A 19182-nucleotide genomic window follows, 5' to 3' on the forward strand; every position below is an offset into this window, starting at 1 on the left:
TCTGAAATCTAAACGCGAAAGGCTAAAAGACCCATATTCCAGAATCATTCCCTTAAGTTTGGGAACATTCAAACATTGGTAGAATGTTCCATCAAGATAATTCCTCAACAAGTCTTAACCTTTTGACCTTGAATTTTTGGTCAATTTACCTAACCTCAAAACATTTTTATTTTTGTTATACTTATTTTCTTAAATTATTAACATAATAGTAACTATTCTTTTTCTATGTATTGAAAATCTAATAGTGTGTTTTGTGCTGAACATACTGGTTGTTTTGGTTGTTTAAAGTTTGTTTTGGTTGTTTTTCTAGAACAAACTTTTTGAGGCTATTTTTTTAACAAGACTTGTAAAAAATGTGCAAAACCTATTAATGATGAGCAGACTGAAAAAGCTCCTAGTTGCCGTGTATTTTGTCACCTAAAAGAAAAATATTCGGGTCTGTGTGCCAGTGTAACAGAGAGCCATAGTTTTTTTGCGAAAACTGTGTGCTTTCTTAAATACCTGTACTAATCAACAAATTCATGCAGCTTGGAGACAAAATCAAGGACGAAATTAAATTAAAGAATTAATATAATTAATACAAGAGAGTCAATAATGCATGAAATTGAAGACCGAGCTGAACTGGCTAATAATTTAATGGTATATGGTGTTCCGAAATCGAGAAGTACTACTATACAGCAGAATAGCAGAAAATAATTGATGACAATATCGAACTTACGCCAGTTCTCGAAAATCTTGGTTTAACTCAAGACAATGTCATCAGAGTCTTACGGGTGGGGCAGGTATCTTATGTAAATAACAGTAGTCACGAGACAGTCAAGTTTAGTTAAAAAAGCAATTAAGAGACGCAATAGGATTGGAAATAATATAAAAATAGGCTATGATAAAACAAATCGCTACAGCAAGATCAATTTAAGAAGGTTATGCTTGAACTTCGTTTTCGTGAACAGAAAGGAGAGCCTCATTTAATTAAATTTTATAGAGGTATACCTACTATTGTCAAAAAAATCTAATCTAGTAAATTTATTATCAGTTTTTTATCAGAACCTGGGTAGCGTGCGTACGTACTAGATTGGACCAACTTCGCTTATGATGTGATCATTCTGGTTGAATCAGGACTATTCTGACAATGATCGTAATCTAAGAACAAGTTCTAAGTTCTGAGTCCTGATGCTAGTGCGAAACAATTTTAAACTTATTAAAATCTAAATGTAAGTCTTAAATGTTGAGCATCTCTTTGTCCAGGTGGACCATAGCACTGGATCATGTGTTTTGGGTGGTGCGTACATCCCACTAATTTCCTCGGAGGACATCTACCTTGCTCATTATTCAGCTGTGAAGACCCAGAGGTGTACTTTTATTTAATCTCCAAATAAAAGTAGCAATCTTCCATTGGCTCCCTTCAGATTACTCAACTGATGAGGGCATCTTGGTAAACTACCCAGCAAGAGCAAGTCTCAATCCAACAAGCAGCTGATACTCTGCTGCAGAATAATTATCATCATGTTGCAATTACCTGTTATATATCTTATAATAGCAATATAAATCAGTTAGTCAAAATAAGTTGATTTTGACTTTACAAATGCAAATTTTGAAGGCTGGTTGACTGGAGCACAATCTTTGACGAGACAAATAATATTAAATTAATTAGTCTTATTAATCTTGAAGATCAATTAAGAAATTCTATGAAGTGATTTTAAATGCTATATCGCTTTTTATATCTAAAAAACATTTAAACCCTCGAGGTGTCCTCGTTGCTTCACCCTAGAATTAAAAAAAAACTTATTTTGTCAAAGAAAGCTGCTCAAGCTTAGTTCAAATATAGTCGCTCAGCTGCTGATTATGCTTTTTTCTCTAACCTTCGGATGCAGTGCAAGCTAATAACCCATCAATGTTATAGAACTTATATTTCTTCCATGGATGAAGGGATTAAAACTGATGCTAAAGTTTTGGAACTATGTAAACTCTTTAAACAAAGAATCATGTGATACCAAATGTTATGCATTTTAGTGATTTGTTAGCTGAAATAAGCCAACTTGTTTGCGAGCCACTTTTCAAGTGTACATCGTTCTAATAAAATTGACTACAATAGCTTCAACTTTCCTGTAAAAAACACTGTTGGTATTCCATTTATTCAATTTCAACTTTCTGAGGTCTTTGATTCTATAAATAGTCTAAAATATAAGTTGATTTATGGATTTGATAATGTTTCTTCATAGTTCCTAAAAAGATCTGTATACAGTTTATCTAAACCTCTGCAAACCTTATTTAATTTATCTTTGAAGTTGCAAACTTCTCCTGATAGATGGCGGTACAGCTACATAACATACTTTGCTACATAAAATAGCAAATAATACTCCTGTATATAGTAATTATAAATTTAAGGGATGATTCCTTGTAATTTTTTAAATAAAAAAGTTCATATAAACATATGTCCGGAGACGCTTCGTTTCCAACATACAGAGTGTTAATTTTTTTTTAAATAAAACAATTAAAAATTGAAACTTTCTATCCCTTGAATTTTCTACATATTATAGACATATTTCTACATATTATTACTTCGTGTAGGAAAAATAATAAAGAAACCATATCTCGGCACGTCTCTAGCCTCTATAAAAAAATTGAATGCTTGAAAATTGTTCTTATTTGGAATATGTATAAAAAGAACTCTAATAAGAAGATTCCGATGCTTTTATATTAACATTTACCAGGTACCTGTAGTTGAAAGTGTATTAGTGTGAAAATAACTATGAATAACGTCGAACTAAGAGATGCCAAGAGATTTTCCTTCATGGTTAGAGTTTTGCTGGGTGGAAAAAAATGCGCAGAATCGAAACTTTACGTCTAAAATTCAAAGCAAGTTTTTCACGAGAAGCCATCGGAAACTTCCACAATAATAATTTTTGGGACTACGAAAGAAAATCTCCATGCCTTTGGAAAAAGTGGAATCCAAGGGCAGTTTTCGGTGAATGTTTGAGCATAAATTCTTGGGGATCATTTTATCAGACAGCATTTTCTCCCTCGTCGGCTGAATGGTGACACTTACAGACAATTTCTAGAAGAAACACTGCCAGGTCTGTTAAAAGAAGTACCATTAGCAACAAGAAATACAATGTAGTTTATGCACGACGGTGCTCCTGCTCATTTTAGTCTTGTCGATCGACACTATCTTAATACCACTTTTCCTCAGCAATGGATTGATCGGGGGAGATCTCAGCTATGGCCAGCACGACTTCCAGACCTGAATATTTGTGTTAGGAATATCTGAAATCGCTTGTTTATGTGTTGCACGCCAGTTGTAGATGAAAATGATTTAAAAAACAGAATTCTAGATTCTTCTAATGTCGTACGCAACATTCCAGGAATATTTCAACGTGTGTGATAATCGATGGGAAGAAGATTCGCAATTGACAGTCGTGCAGTTAAGTTTTATTTTTCACAAAAATTAAGCGACATACAAATAAGTCAAAGGATACCTTATAAAGTTATTAACAAAGTGTAAAAATTTCAACAAATTCAATAAACATGTTTTTTAGATATTAATGAACAAACGCAAAAAAAAGCGTCTCCGGACGTATGTTTATATGAACTTTTTTAATTAAATATTACAAGGAATTAGCCCTTAAAATTGAAGTCATCACTTATATTACACCCTATATAAAACTGGTGGCAGGTAATATAGATACAAAATTATAGACCGGTGGTTATGTTGTTTGCTATACCTAAACTCTTTGAGCTCATATTAAATGAATGGCCATGCAGCATGGATTCAGACAGGAAAAATCTATGTCTACAATTCTTGTTTTATATTGTCAGGGCTTTCGAGAATGGTTACCAAGTAGACTCAATATATACCGATTTCTTGAAAGCCTTTGATACGGTTGTTCATGCCTAAGTAGTTACCTTAATGAAAGGCATCAATCAGAAGTTCACTATGAATTCCAATTTTAGTGACAACAAGGTTCACATGTTGGACTCCTTCTTTTCAATTTACTTATTAATGATATTCATGAAATCATAAAGTTCTGCCAATACTTATTATTTGCTGATGATATAAAATTATATTTTAGCATCTCAAATTTATCTGACATAAATCAGATTCACTTTATAACATTGGTCTATCTAATGGGCTACATTCAAATAGAGCTAGGTATTTTGTCATGTCATTCTCCAAACCGAAAAATGCTGTTGAATTTAACAAGGACATTAACACAAAACAACTCTTACAAGATGAGTTACTGAGTTTAGAGATCTGGGGGTATTTTCTGACAGTTCAGTGACAAGACTCTTCGTATGTTTGGATTTTTCTATTTCTGCATTTAGGGTTTTGAACTTTACTCTTGTCCGTAGTATTTTATCCTATGGTTCTTATAGGGTCGTCTCTTCATTACATTAATCGTATTTACACCATTGAACGGATTCAATTAGCAAAATTTATCTGTGACAGAGCTAAGATCAAGATTAAACCTTCATTCCGTTGAGGAATACAGAACACGCTCAGATTTAATTTTAGTTTTTGCTGCTTAATAATAATATGCTTTACTCTGATTTACTAAATATGGTTAATTTTAAATGCCATAGAAGGACTCTCAAAAATACACTAATATTTTCAATGGGTCATCACCAAACTAATTATGGCAAATATTCGCCAATTAATAAAATGAATGAATCATCGCACTATTGTTAAACAAATTAACAATTTGTAGACAAAGCTGATAACTTAAGTAAAACACAAAAACAAACAAAACACACAAAAATAAAATAAAACAAATATACAAACTTATACAAATCAATAATTGTATGTGGTCAAAAGTATGAATAAATAAACAAATAAACAAAACACTACATAGCTACTAGCTACATAAAACAGTACATATAAAAATAATGAATCAGTCTGTGTGTGTGAAGTTAAAATTAAGTATTAAAAAAATCGTTTACCGAGTAAAAGGCTCTCTCCAGTAAGAATGATTTTAATGCCTTACGGAAAGTAGGAAAAGATGTGATGGACTTGATGTTCAATAGAAAATGATTGTGCATTTTTTTTGCTTTGTACAATATAGAGTTTTTTACCAATTCTCAATGTGGAGTAGGCAGATATAAATCATATAAATCAGCGTTTCTGAGATGATAATTATGGGATGGCCTATCTGAATTTGATGAAACGTGCTTGCGAATTAGACAAACGGACTCATAAGTAGTGACGGCAAAGTTAGGATATTAAATTTTTTTAAGAAATCCTGGCAATTGTCTCTATATTTAAGTCTAAGTGCATAACGCAAAGCTCTCTTATGAAGTCTGAAAATTTTGTCAAATTGAGTGATACTACACACACCCCAAAAAGGAAGGGCGTAACGAAGGTGTGATTCAAAGAGGGAAAAATACACTGTTATAGAGGTTGAGAGGCTAAGCTCCTTGGAAATTGATCTTAGCGCAAAACAAGCGGAGCTTAAATTTCTTGTTAAAGGGTTAATGTGCATGTCCCATTTTAGCGACTTGTCAACAGTAAGCCCCAAAAATTTCGGCTTCGTCAATGGTTGCGTTATCCAGTACAAAAGATTGCAAATTATTTTTATAGGACAAAAATTTAGTTTTGGAGATGTTAAGGCAAAGAAAATTAGAGTCGCACTATGCTTTGATAGAAGTTAAGTCACTTGATATGATTTTATAAAGTTCGGCAATATCCGGATTGCTCCAGGTAAAACTAGTATCATCCGCGAATAGGCAGGTTCTTCCTTTAATATTCAGACCAGCGATATCATTGATAAAAATGAGAAACAAAATAGGGCCAAGCACTGAACCTTGAGGCACCCCACATTCTATTGGCTTGCAAGAAGACATCATAGTATCAATCCTCACAAACTAACTCCTGTTATTGAGATATGACTTAAACCATTCGAGGGGCATAGCTCTAAACCCGTAGTGTTAAAAATTTTATTAAGATATCATGGTCTACGCAATCAAAAGCTCTAGAAAAACCACAGAAGATTGTTGCCGTAGGATGTTGGTTGTTTAAGCTACAGTATACATTATTAAAAAGGGAAAACAGCATCATTTGTGCATTCCTTATTTAAAAATCCAAATTGTTGAGGAGTGAGTATTTTAAATTTCAGTAGAAATGATAGGAGCCTTTTTTTCACTAATCTTTCAATAATTTTGATAGTGTGGGAAGAAGAGCAATTGGGCGATAGTTGGAAGATTGATCTTTATCTCCTCCTTTATGTAGAGGGATTATTATTGCCTTCTTAAGGCAGTTGGGAAAAACTCCTTTTTGAAAAGACAGGTTGATTAAATTTGTAAGATGGTTTAGTGTACACTCTGGCAGATTTAAAAACATGTTCAACGTGAGTCCATCGGTTCCAGAAGAGCTCTTATTTTTGATTTCTCTAATCGTACTGCGAAGCTCAGGTAATACTATTGGCGTAAAGAAAAAACTGTGTAAATTCTCATCTGCATTAGAAAGATAAGAAAGTGGATCGTGGGTAGGAGCTATGGTACTCATTAGATTCTTCTCTACATTTACAAAATAATTGTTGAGGTTCTCAGGAGAGGTAAAGATAGTATTGGACTTAGAGGGTTTATTTCTCAGATTATTAACAATCGACCATGATTCTTTAGCGACATTACCAGACTTTGCCGGTCTCCTGTTATAATAAATGTCTTTTGCCGCTTTTAGAGTCCTTTGATAAACTTTTTTATATAGTCTTACATAGTCATGAAAGAAAGCGCTGTCCGAGATTTTTCCAAGATTGAATAATGAACGCATGTTCTTAGCAGATGTACGTAAGCCTTGGGTAGACCAAGGTTTATGTTTTTTTCAGTTTGAGAGGCCTTAAAGGAAAGGATTTGTGAGACAGATTAGACAGCGTTTTTATAAATCTAAAGAATTCTGAATCAACATCAGAAGAGTGGACATTCCAGTCAGCTGTTAGACACAGATGTTAGAGACTTAGAGACAGCTTAAAATTTAGAAAATTTCGATCTGAGAAAATATGGCCTAATTTGCGGGGAACATTTTTAGTTTTTGATATTATGGAAAACTTTGTTAACACTGCTTCATGATCTGAAAAGCCTAAGTTTAGGACAGTACAGTCAACGAAATCCGGATCAAAGAAAGATACGGCATAGTCTATTGTACTCGAGCTGATTTTAGTTATATGCATGATTAAGCCAAAAGAATCGAAAATGGACTGGAGAGATTCTTGAGCCGCACACACACTGAAAATTTTATAGAATATGTAGGTCGCCACATAAAAAAAATTTGCTGTTTAAAGGCAGAGACTCAAGCTAGCTTAGTAATTTCTGAATGAATAATGTTCCATCAGCGTCAGGTGTTCTATATATACAAATTACATGCAGATTATATTTATTACTATAGATAATGGAAAATCCAAATAGTTTTTCAGTTATTAAATTATCGAACTTGGTTACTACTGAAAAGTCGTTGCTTTTAGATATTATCAAAGTACCTCCATGAGATACATTTGTTCTATTAAATCTGGCCACTGTAGAGTAATTGTTATAAAAACGGGCTCATTTAACCAATATTCAGATAGGGCAACGATATCAGGAAAATGAAGCTCTTCTAACAAAAGAAATAGATCGTCAGTTTTGTGTCTTAGAGACTGAATATTTAGAGAGAAAATACTAAGCCATTGTCCAGTATTTTAGAGGGTGCTTGATCCTCTTCTTGCGTCATACTACCTAAAATTTTTTATTCTTAGTGGGAGACCCACTAGAATAGTAATCGCTCTGGCTTTCTCTAATCCTTTGGAGGCGTAGCAATTTCTCTGATGAGAAAAAAGATCCAAAGGCTGACAGATCTGCTTCTACTTCAGCTGGACCAATACCATAGGCGTCATGGTAGCGAAAGTAGAGCTTCCTCAAGGCGTCCACGTCACCAGGAAGTCTTAACTTAAAATTTATAAACACAACAAAACAAATCAAAACAAATATTCAATACTAGTAGAGCCAACGAACGAAAAACACGACGTACGACTGCTAATTTAGAAATTAATATCACGTCTTACTCGATTTAAAGTTCACTAAATTTAAACAGTTGCTGAGTGAATATATTATGAATCAAAGATAATTCACTTTTCTTTAAATATGTTGTACTTACTTCTAGTATCTACTTGCTATAAATTTCATACTTTGGTTAGCTACTTATAGATTAATTTATGTATTATTAATTTTTTTTCGTTTTGAATACTAAGGACATTTTTATTTTTATTATAAATTTCTGAAAGTGGGTATAAATACTTGAACTAAGGTATATTTAATATATAAGAAGTGATTTTTTAATATTACGTATTAATATGTTTTTATTTAATTATCAATAACAGTGAATTAATTATCTATTATTTACTTATTATTATTAATTTTTATATTTTTCCTATAGTTAGGACATTTCCAGATTTGTCTAAACTATATTTCCATATTTCCTTCCTTACATTTGCTCTAAACAACAATCTATTCCTTATAGTCGCAGGTGCCTTTGGGCTGCTAATGATTTTTATGAAAAAAGTGGAAAAGTGAAGAATTCTACGATTGTCCATTTTAAGCCAGTTAATTGTTTTAAAATATTGCGAAATATGATCATACCTACATAAGCCATAAACCAATCTGATATAGGCATTCTGATTTTTTTGTATGCGCATTTTACAATCATGATCTAAGCAAAAACCATAAACATAATCACAGTAGTTAAAATAAGAGAGCACCATGGCCTCACGTAGGCTGCGTTTAAGACTAGATTAAGAATATTTCTATTACTATATAAGAGTTTTAGCGCTGCAAACGATTTTTGAGCAATTTTTTAACATGCTCCCTGAATCTCAACTTACTGTCCATCACAATGCCCAAATTTTTGGCAGTTTCAACAACCGAAAGCTTAGAGCCCTCCACATGAAAATTTATTACAGTTTTAATATTTGTAATTTTATTTGTATTTCCAAAAACCATAAAACAAGACTTTGAGGAATTTAATTTTAAATTATATGTTTTTTAGATAATTGATTTATTATATTTAAGTCATTGTTTATACCAATCTCCGCTTCTTTAAGATTATCTGGTTTGAAAGTTGTATATATCAGCGTATCATCAGCAAACGCTTGCACCTTACAAACTTTTAAGGACTTAAGAATGTCTGCTGTATATACAAGGAAAAGCAGAGGTCCCAGGACAGAACCCTGGGGCACTCCAGACAAAATGTGAGCCTGATTAGAATAAGAATTATTTGTAAATATTGTCTGAAATCTATTATTCAAATAAGACTCAATTAACTGTATAGACTCCATTGAAAAGCCATAATATTTAAGCTTAGCTAGTAAAAGGTCATGATTTATTGTATCGAACGCCTTAGAGAAATCTAAAAGCACCAGAACAGCAATCTGTTGCTTATCAATAGCGTCCATTATATCATCCAGTACGTTTAGTAGAGCTACAGAGGTACCAAAGTTCTCCCTAAAGCCACATTGCGTAGCCGGAATAATGTCATTATCAATAAAATAACAAACCATCTGATGGTAAAGTACCTTTTCAAATATTTTTGAAAGTACTGGAAGTATACTTATAATGCGCAAGTCGTTATAATTTTCTGGGCTAGCAACTTTTGATAAGGGTTTACCAATCGAAATTTTCCATTGATCGGGGAAATAGTGAGCTTCTATACAACAATTTATTATGTGGCATATGTACTTATCAATAAAGGGGCTACAATACCTTAACATTTTTGGTGAAATCTGATCCACACCAGTCGCGTTTGACTTAATACTATTTAAAATTCTACTTACATCTTCACAGTTGCAAGATTAAGTGTGAAATGCAGGCTATTATCAAATACACCATTATTATAACACTGAATTTGTTTATCACAATTTGAAGAATTTTGAAGAAATTGAGAAAAAAAGATGTTAATTTGATTTGGATCAGACAGGTGTTATGGAATGTTGGTATTATTTTTATCTCTACAAATGTTAAACTTTTTTAATGAAGACCAAAGCTGACGTTTATTTTTTTCGTTACACAACAGATTTAGGTGCTTCTTTTTTTCTCTTCTAATTGTAGCCAGAGTATGATTTCTCAGAAATTTATAATTCTCCCAATCTTGTATATCCCTTGTTGCCTTGAATTTCCTCAATGCCTCATTGCGTTGCTTTTGGAAAAGAAGTACCTCAGATGTTAGCCAAGGAGCTTTAGGTTTAGTAATTCTTGCTTTTTTAAAAGGAGCATATTTATTAAAAAGTGTTTGAATTAAATTATTAAAAATTACTAGCTTAATATCGATATTATTTTGATATAAAATGCTATCCCATGGTAGTAAATATAAATCCTGCAACAAAAGTTGGTTATTAAAGTTGTTAAAGCACATGTACTCAATTAGTTTAGGAACTATGGGTACCCTGTTTAAATTTAGCTCACAGAAAACCAAGTTGTGATCTGAGATGTTGTCTGCGCAAATGACCCCTTTATTATGTATCAGAGACACATTAGACACAAATATTGCATCAAGAAGAGTGCTGCAAGTAGCCGAGACTCTGGTTGGGTCTTCAATTATTTGAGTGAGATTATAATTTTCAAATAATAATGTAAGGGGATTACTTAAATTTAAAAGATTAATATTAAAATCTCCTAAACAGAAAACTTCGTCAACACACGGGTATATAAAAGAAAATATATTATCAAAATCAGAACTATTAAAGTTAAGAGTAGGGGTCTTATAAAAACCACCAAAAGCATAATTTTTATTTTTGATTTTTATTTTTAAGAAAAGAAGTTCCAATTGAGCATTAATATTAAAGTCAAATGAAACAATATTAACTTTATACTTGTCTCTTACATAAGCCGCCACGCCCCCGCCTCTACCCTGACGTCCTGACGATTCTTCTTAAAAAATTGGTATCCCGGAATTTGAAACAACAATGAGTCATCGGTATTGGAGAGCCATGTTTCAGATAAAAAGATAATGTCTACATTTTGATATTCTACTAGGAATCTATATTCATTGAACCTTGTATACAATGATCTTACGTTTAAATGTGCAATTCTCATTTACCTATAAAATATATAACACCCCACTATAACAGACACTATAATATACCTTTTTATACCAAGAGAAAAATTAATAAAAAATAAAAAATTAATATATAAAAATAATATACAAACAAAAGTTATTTAACATAAAAAAAAACAATAACAAATTATACATTTGCTTCTTGAAATTGGTTTTCTTTGTTTTTCACAATTACAGGAAAAATAAACTTAAAAATCTTAAATTAATATAAATCTATACACCAAAATTAAAGATGTACTTACCCGTAGATTTTTTTTGAAGATTTTCTCCAGTTTTGCACAGAAAATAGATTGCTAGATATTAACTAATTAAGTTACTGCTGACAAGGAAGATGTAATATTAGACTGATTATATTACAGTTTAAATTTTTAAGGAACCGAAAACTTGTAAAAATGTAAAATGCTAAAAAAAGAATGATAAGTGATAGCATTGACAGGTATGACTGGCAATTACGACAATGTCAATATCAAGTCCCAGAGTCGGTGGCGCCGCGCTTTCTAGCCATTAGAACTACTAAGTGTCAAAAATAAGGTGTCCGAAACGTGCATCATTTGCGTTTCTCTATAACATGAATTACTGGTGTCTGCCCCTAACAATATTTAACCGAACTTTATAGATTTCCTGCTGAGATGGTGGCGGTGGACGTCTCCGGACGGAATTTCGATCGCATGTCCATGACTCGACGATCATTGATGACCGGCGAAGTGGTAAATCGCACAACAGATGGCGACACCGTTAGAAGAAGAGGCAGAACGAGAAGGCCTAGAAACAGGTCAGTTTTTTTTTTTTTTTTTTTTAACTTACTTAAAGCGTATTCGGTTTCAGACGAAGAAACACTTTGGCCGGTACAGACCAAAAAGAAATCCAAGACGCGCTCACGGCTGGGTAAGAGATTTCCCTTTAAATAACAAACTTTTACTAATCAACGTGTATAATAGTGTGATATTCGCCAACTTTTTTGGGGCTAAAACAAAATTAAAGCATGTGTTTTTTTTGCTCAATTAATCTTGTAAATATTTGGCTATTTATCGAAATTTCTCTCATCATCTACATATAAGCAGAAAATATTGAAATAATTTATGTAAATACCCCCCATAAAACACACAAATACACACCACATAATAAACCAAAACTTTCTTAGGCACGAGCCGACATCACCAGACAATACTGCAGAAGAAACCCGAACTAACACCACATCAGCCACAGTACCTCGAAGCAAAAGTAGCGACCTCTTACGCTCTAGCAGCAAAAAAGAATCGCCAGAAGTAAAGATATCTCGCTTTAACAGCCTTAAGCAGTGGGGCAAGAATCAGTACGATAAGTTCCGTAACAAGAGCTGCGAAAAAAGCGACCTCAGCATCTCTAGCAACAAGAACAAGTCGTCCGAGGACGGTTTGGACGATTTTAACTTGTACGAAACTGTCACCATGAAGAGGCGCAGAGACTTAGATAAAGAACGTAAAACTCACGAGAGAAACTCCTCTATTTCCAGCTCGGAAAAATCCTTGCCAATTACTAACACCGGAACCTTATCGTCTGTGATGAACATTGCCGTTAAGCTAAGAGACAGTTCGCTGCAGCGCCGCCAGAGGCGCCAAGGAAACAGAGAAGAACCTCATTCTTCTAGTGGTAACTGGAGTGCAAGCTCAGAAAGCGGAAGAGCCTCCATAGGGTCTGAAATAACTTCCACGACGCACCCCAGAAGTACCACCTCAGCAGCTACTAGCAGTAACTCTTTGAACCACCCTCCGAGCTCGGTAAACTCTAGACGGCGTTTTAACTTTAACAACTCGACCTCTGGCAGCGTCACAAGCGAGGGAAGCACTTTAACCCCAGATATTATCCATGATCTGCATGAAGATGGGGACTCGGTTTACTCTTGTGATACAGAAGGATATTATACATCGTTCCATATGGATAGCGGCCTAAAGACCCTTAAGGAAGAGGAGCTGCCTGCTACTCCGCTGCTAAGCACCAGTGTCTTTTCAAACTCTAGCTCGAATAATACAGTATTATCTGCGGAGAATGAGTATGAACTATTTGGTAAAGGTTCAACTTCTACAACAACTAGTTCAGCGGGTACAGTATGTACTACGTTGCGAGCATCTGATAGTCACAGAAGCCTTGTCATAGGCCCAGCGGTTCCTGAAAGGAAGAGCTCTCTCTCGAATAAGTCTCACGAAAGTTCCCTGGAGCGGGATAAAACTGGAACAATAAAACGAAGCCCCGCTGTTAATGCGAAACCTACTGTAGTGGCTGTGATACATAAGAGTTGCGAGACAGGTGGGGATATATCACCAGATAGTGGTCATAACACCTCGAGCTCACCGATTGAGAGTGTTTCGAGTCCCAATGGAGTAAGAAGTGGATCAGACTTTGAGTTTTCTGAGAGCTCAGATATGGAGGGGGCAGAAAGAATCGAGAGGATCAGAGTGAAAACGACAATTAACTCCAGCAGGATTCCGTCTATGTGCGCCATCACGCCTGCGAATAGCGACGACGAGAGCTCGAGTAATTCCTCTTACAAGAAGCAAATTCAGGCCAACAACTTAAGAAACAATTCGGACAACGATAATAGGAATGTGGCAAACAATCAACGAATCATCACGACGAATATTAATGGCACCCAGCAAGTGTCTTTAGTAAATTTCAACTCACAGTCTGGGTATGTCACGGTGGAGAGCATCGACCAGCCGGACAGCCGTAAGATTTCCACTATTAGAGCGCCATCGCCCAGTGGAGGATCTGTAACGATCATCAAAGAACCTGAGGAAGTTTCCAATAAACCCCAAAGCCAGCCCATCATCAAAGCCACCCTGATGCCTTTGAACAACATGTTCGGCAAACTGAAAACCAACATTTCTAACTTTGCATCGCGAAGGGATCGTAGCAAAAGCCCTGGCAAGGTCACCAACGAACCCCCACTAGACGACTTAGGAGAGTATGTGACCTTGGCAGACGTAAGAAATAACAATGAAAAGTACCGAGCTGCGGAAGATAATACTTATGTCAACGATGTGGTTAACAAAAATCTAGAAACTGTCCTCAGTGGCAAAATAAGGGACACCGAATACGTCTCACTTAACGAACTACCAGTGATCGAGAACAACAACGTCTTCTCAGAAGCATCATCCTTAGAAAGAAAACGCCGCCAGGGTGCCAGAGTGATGCTGGACGCGGAAGGCAAAGTGGTCTACAGCTCGGATAGCCTCAGGAGACGCAAACAGCCCACCTCCTTTGAACCAGGTCCGTTTGTCAAACCCACAGCCAACCAAAGCCCTTTATCCAGCCCCCAAATGCTTCGAAACACCAAAACTATTCGACCAGTATTAACCACGGAAGACCAAATGAAACTTAACGTGCCCCAAACGGAGTTTCATCGCCCACTATCACCCACCCAAGGGAATAAAGTTATAATTAAGGCTTCAGGCACTCAACCGGAAATAGTGAGAACTCCGTCCACAGTGGTGCATCCTGCCAGTCCGAAAATGCGTCCGTTAAGTCCAAAGGGGGCCTACGTCCACGTGCAAGCGGGAGGAGCGTTATCGCCTAAGGAATACAGAGGTAAGAGGGGTTGCGCTCTGCTTCCCAACAAGCTGAATGTAAATAGTTTAAAACAAAAAGGGGGAGAGGGAGCTAAAAACTTTAACACTCTCGGGAAGGACATGAATAAAACGGTGGGGGTTAATTTAAGTAACAACAACAATAATAATAATAATAAGTTTGCTATCACGGGTAAGGTTCTGAAGCGGCGAGAAAGTTATCGTCTGGCAAACTCCGCTATAATAACTCCCAAAAAAATTGTTAAGTATGAAAAATCCACGTTGAAACACTCCGATGATGACGAGCAGGACAGTTTTGAGAGGGAGTTGCACGAGGAGCTGCTTGAGCAGGAGATCAACTATCCGCCCACGGTGTCCCCATTGGTGTCTCCGAAGATGTGCCAGAAGCATATCTTGTATAGTCGAGAGCATGCGCAAAAGATGCTCCTCAGTTCTCCTAAGCCTGTTTCTATACCGAGGGGTCAAGACGAAACGAGGTTGAGGGTTTTGAATGCTTCTGTTACAGATACAGAAATTTGGTAGGATGTTTGGTTATAAAAGTGTTGTGCTGCTTTTTCGGTAGTCCTTGTTGTACTTCCACTCGTTCCTTATTAAAATTTTATTCTAACCATGAATATTTGTTCCCTGATAGCGGAGATCGTTCAATATTGTTTTTCGTTCACAAAAAATATATGTCTTACAGAAAGTCCTGAAGCATCAAAAACTCGTAGAGCAAAATGGGTTCAGAATCAGAACGTATGGGCCAAGTATAGACATGTATCTGTATTTGAGAAAATGCCCCTGTATGCACGATCTTCTGACTTTTGTTGGCTCATAACAACCCTCGCTGCATACCGATTTTCTCCAAAAGCTATACAGCTCTTAATCCTCCATTAAACTTTTACTCAAATCGCTTGAAATTTTCAGGACAATGTGGAGATTCTGGTATTCCAAAGTCTTTAGAAAAGTAGGAAATCCTGGTCTAAGAACAGTCGTGGGGCACACTTAAAATGTGCCCCTGAATGGACAAAACTTACTGATTACTGATGCACAAAAAGTCGACATTTCCTGGAATTTTTTTCTGATTTTTGTTGATTCATAACAGTTCTTCCCCAACTACAGCTTAATTTCAGAGAGAAAACTAAAATTCCCACAGATTATTCCAAGGAATGTTTCCTCCGAGTTTCTGGAAGCATTAAGGGATTAATGGTTGGTTTGGTGGAGATCTGCACACTGATGAGATTGAGTTAGAAACTCCATGTCTAACCTTGATCACTAGTTAGGACAAATGATTATGAGGAGATGTAAAGATACTGGTATTCCTTGTTTAATTTTTGTTTCAAGATGACGCCTATCCACCATTCTGAAAAATGTCATTTTTACGTAAAAAGAAGAGATAGAGATTTTTAGTAATAAATGTGTATACAGCTTTTTCAGCTGTAGTCGTTGTTGTACTTCTATTCATTCGTTATTATGATTTCATCTTAACCATGGATATTTGCTCCCTGATAGCGCAGATCGTTCAATATTGTTTTTAGTTGACAAAAAATATATCACTATACTGTGTCAATAGTAAAAGACAAAAAGCGCACTTTTGATTTTGAAACTGTCATTTGTCAAGGTGGTAAACGACAGTTTTGACGTTTGCAGCGTACAATTTGAATGGTCATTGGCACTTTGAATTTGACAATAATTGTCATTTCGGTCAGTGCTGTTACTGGTTCCAGATTTCTTGAACTAGATTGTCAATTTGTGTCTAGTAAAGACCTTTGAATAAGGATGGCGCCAGATCATTCCAAGAATATTCCAACCGTGTTTTTGGATGCATTAAGGGGGTATTAATGGTTAGTTTGGTGGAAATCTCCACACTAAAGAGATTCAGTTAGAAACTCCATATTCAACCTCCTGTGAAGAAACTGTACTTCCTCGATCATTTTTTGCTTAAAGATAGCTCCATCCATTATTTTTAAAACTGTAATTTTTACGTCAAAAGCGAAGGGGATAATATTTGTATAAAAGACAAAAGGGTTGTTGGACATCTGCCTATAACAATCAGCCGCAATACAACAAAGACGTATATTCTTCTAAAAAGAGAAACTAGGTGACCCATTTTAAAAATTTCCGCTATTCCATCCCTGTATTCAGCACGTGCGACGATTCTAAAATGCGGCCTTCCGACGACAAATCAATGAAACTTACACGCCTCCCCCTGGTTGGGTTTCTCTCTCTGTTTGGTGAAAATTGGGCAGGGTCTTCTCCCTTCTTTATATTTGTACTCGATTAGGGATGTTTGATATAAACAGGATTCCCATTCCACCCTGGGGGTGTTCAAGAAAATACTGGACTCGTTGTACAATTATAGTGATGTTAGTACAACTACGTTTAGGGATTTATACGAGTCTTTTGCCCTCTACGCCGCATCTGTTCTATGTGTGTGTATGCGGCTCTACTATACTACTATCAAAACAAAAATATATTCAAAAGTGAGTGGGAGTATCGAAAGGTGATTGTTTTTACTTTATGGTGTTGGGAAATTTAATTGGGGTTCAACATTTATGTACAAATCCTATATTTTAATAGTTTTCATGTGCAATATACAAGAGGTTTTAAGCTATTTACATAAAGTGGTTATTTAAGTCTGATGATGTCATTTTTGCAAGACTGTGTGTATAGTTATATAGAGACTAAAAACGATTTTTTTTTCAATAAGAAGCTACCAGTATATAAACATAATTTTTGTTTAGATTTTATCTTCCTTATTTATATTTCTTTTTTATTTTGTATAAAAATACGTCCTTATTGTGTATATTTTTTTTGTCTGTATATGCATGATCCATAAGATATATATATATGCTTTTGTGTGTGTTAATTTACCATCACTTTTTGCACAATTAGCTTTAAAACAGCATGTTTATGTCTTTTTTTAATTTTTACCCATTCTGATTGTATTTTATTTTTTATTTAATAAATACCTTTTTACTGTCGCTATGGACACCTTTTTTAACTTTAACATGCTCTGTGTGCTAACCAATCCACATGTTACTCAATTTAATCAAACTTCCCAAAGTTTATAGGCACATCCTGTATATTCAACCATTGAACTGTCATTTTAATGTTAAAATTTAAAAAGGCAAGGGGAGAAAAGTGCATCCTGTATATTTAAATCCTTTATGTATTAAACATTATAAAACTATTTAATTTAAACACTAAATATACAGTGAGTGCTTAAAACCTCCCTTCTTACTTTGGACGTTATACTTGAACAGTGGTACATGCACTGTATTTTGAGAGTTTCAAAATGGCCGATTAGTGCCATCTTGAAAAAAGTCAAAATAAACCATGCCCAATTAAAAAATATATATATTAAAAGCTAGGAGCATCCAATATTTTTCAAACTGTTGCCAAATTTAATGTTTTATTTTGCACATAACGGGAAATGGGATACACTGCACAAAAAAACCGCTAATGCACAATCATCCGGGAAGAGCGATGCACTGGTAAGCTTTAATGCATTTTGGTGTTCTTTTGCATGTAAGGAGAAGCATTTTCTGTGTCAAAAGGTGAGCATTTTTTAAATTTTAAGTATATAAGTTCGAATGGATCAGTGTTTAGACATAAATTTATATCAAGATATAGTCCCTAGGCGGCGTTCAGAAGTCGTGTTTACAAACATTGTTGCCAGACAGAAAATCACCAGGTTCAAGTCTAAAACGTTGCCAAATTTAGTTTTCTCGCAGAAATTATACTTTATTATATTATAAGTTTAAAAATTTCCAGAAATCTATTGGAATTAACTAAAAATGAAAAATGTAAAAGAGAAGCAACAAAGGAACCCATGCCACACCCACGGTACATAATATACCTAACCCAAGTAGAGTGCAAATAATGCATCTGGGTGTGGCTTAAAATATCACCAATTAAAAATAACCAGATCTAATGAAATTTCACGAGTTCTGGTAACACTGCCTTCCAAGTTGTAGAAATTATAGGAAATAAACAAAGACCCTTAGTATATTTTTTTATAATTTATCCAAATAGGTGAGTGGCATAACATTCATTCGAACAAACTATTAGTCGTATTGGTAAAGATCAAGTTTAGTACATTTCCTGAAAATCGCACCAAAAATTATGGGGAATAACATTTTTTAGTAATTCAGTAATAGCCGATAGCAAACCAATGAAGCTAGAGCTGATTTAAAGATTATTGTTGTGTACTAGGCACTATTAGTGAATCATAGTTTCCACACTAGTTTTAAGATCCCTGTCAAGGCGGTTCTTGAAAACTTTGACACTTGTGACAGTTACAGTTTCTTCGAATAGGGTGTTTCATGAATATACTACTCAATTAGGCAAAAAGCTTCTCCTTTGAAATTTAGCAGTTTTCTCCTCCAATTTTTTTGGGTGCCCGAAGATGCCGACATTGATACTGCTTCAGGATATTTCTAATTTGACAATTTTAATGTCCGTTCAAGATTTTGAAAGTCTCTATAAGATCACCCTAAATCTCCTTTCCTTCAAAGTTGATAGCTGCAACCCCTACAGCCTCTCCGGTTAAGGGAGATTTTTTTA

General features: G+C 35.0%; 1 protein-coding gene across 3 annotated transcripts in view; it reads left to right on the forward strand.

The window, feature by feature from the left end:
• The window catches only part of LOC126741554 (uncharacterized), a 136375-nt gene that overhangs the window by 113641 nt on the left and 3552 nt on the right, over nucleotides 1–19182 (forward strand). For all 3 annotated transcript variants that reach the window (XM_050448014.1, XM_050448016.1, XM_050448017.1), the window contains exons 5-7: nucleotides 11688–11843; nucleotides 11897–11956; nucleotides 12213–14635. In XM_050448014.1, coding sequence (XP_050303971.1) covers nucleotides 11688–11843; nucleotides 11897–11956; nucleotides 12213–14635 — 2639 coding nt within the window. The remainder of the gene's footprint in view (nucleotides 1–11687; nucleotides 11844–11896; nucleotides 11957–12212; nucleotides 14636–19182) is intronic.

The sequence above is a fragment of the Anthonomus grandis genome, chromosome 10 (genome assembly GCF_022605725.1).
Source record: "Anthonomus grandis grandis chromosome 10, icAntGran1.3, whole genome shotgun sequence".
Taxonomy (NCBI): domain Eukaryota; kingdom Metazoa; phylum Arthropoda; class Insecta; order Coleoptera; family Curculionidae; genus Anthonomus; species Anthonomus grandis.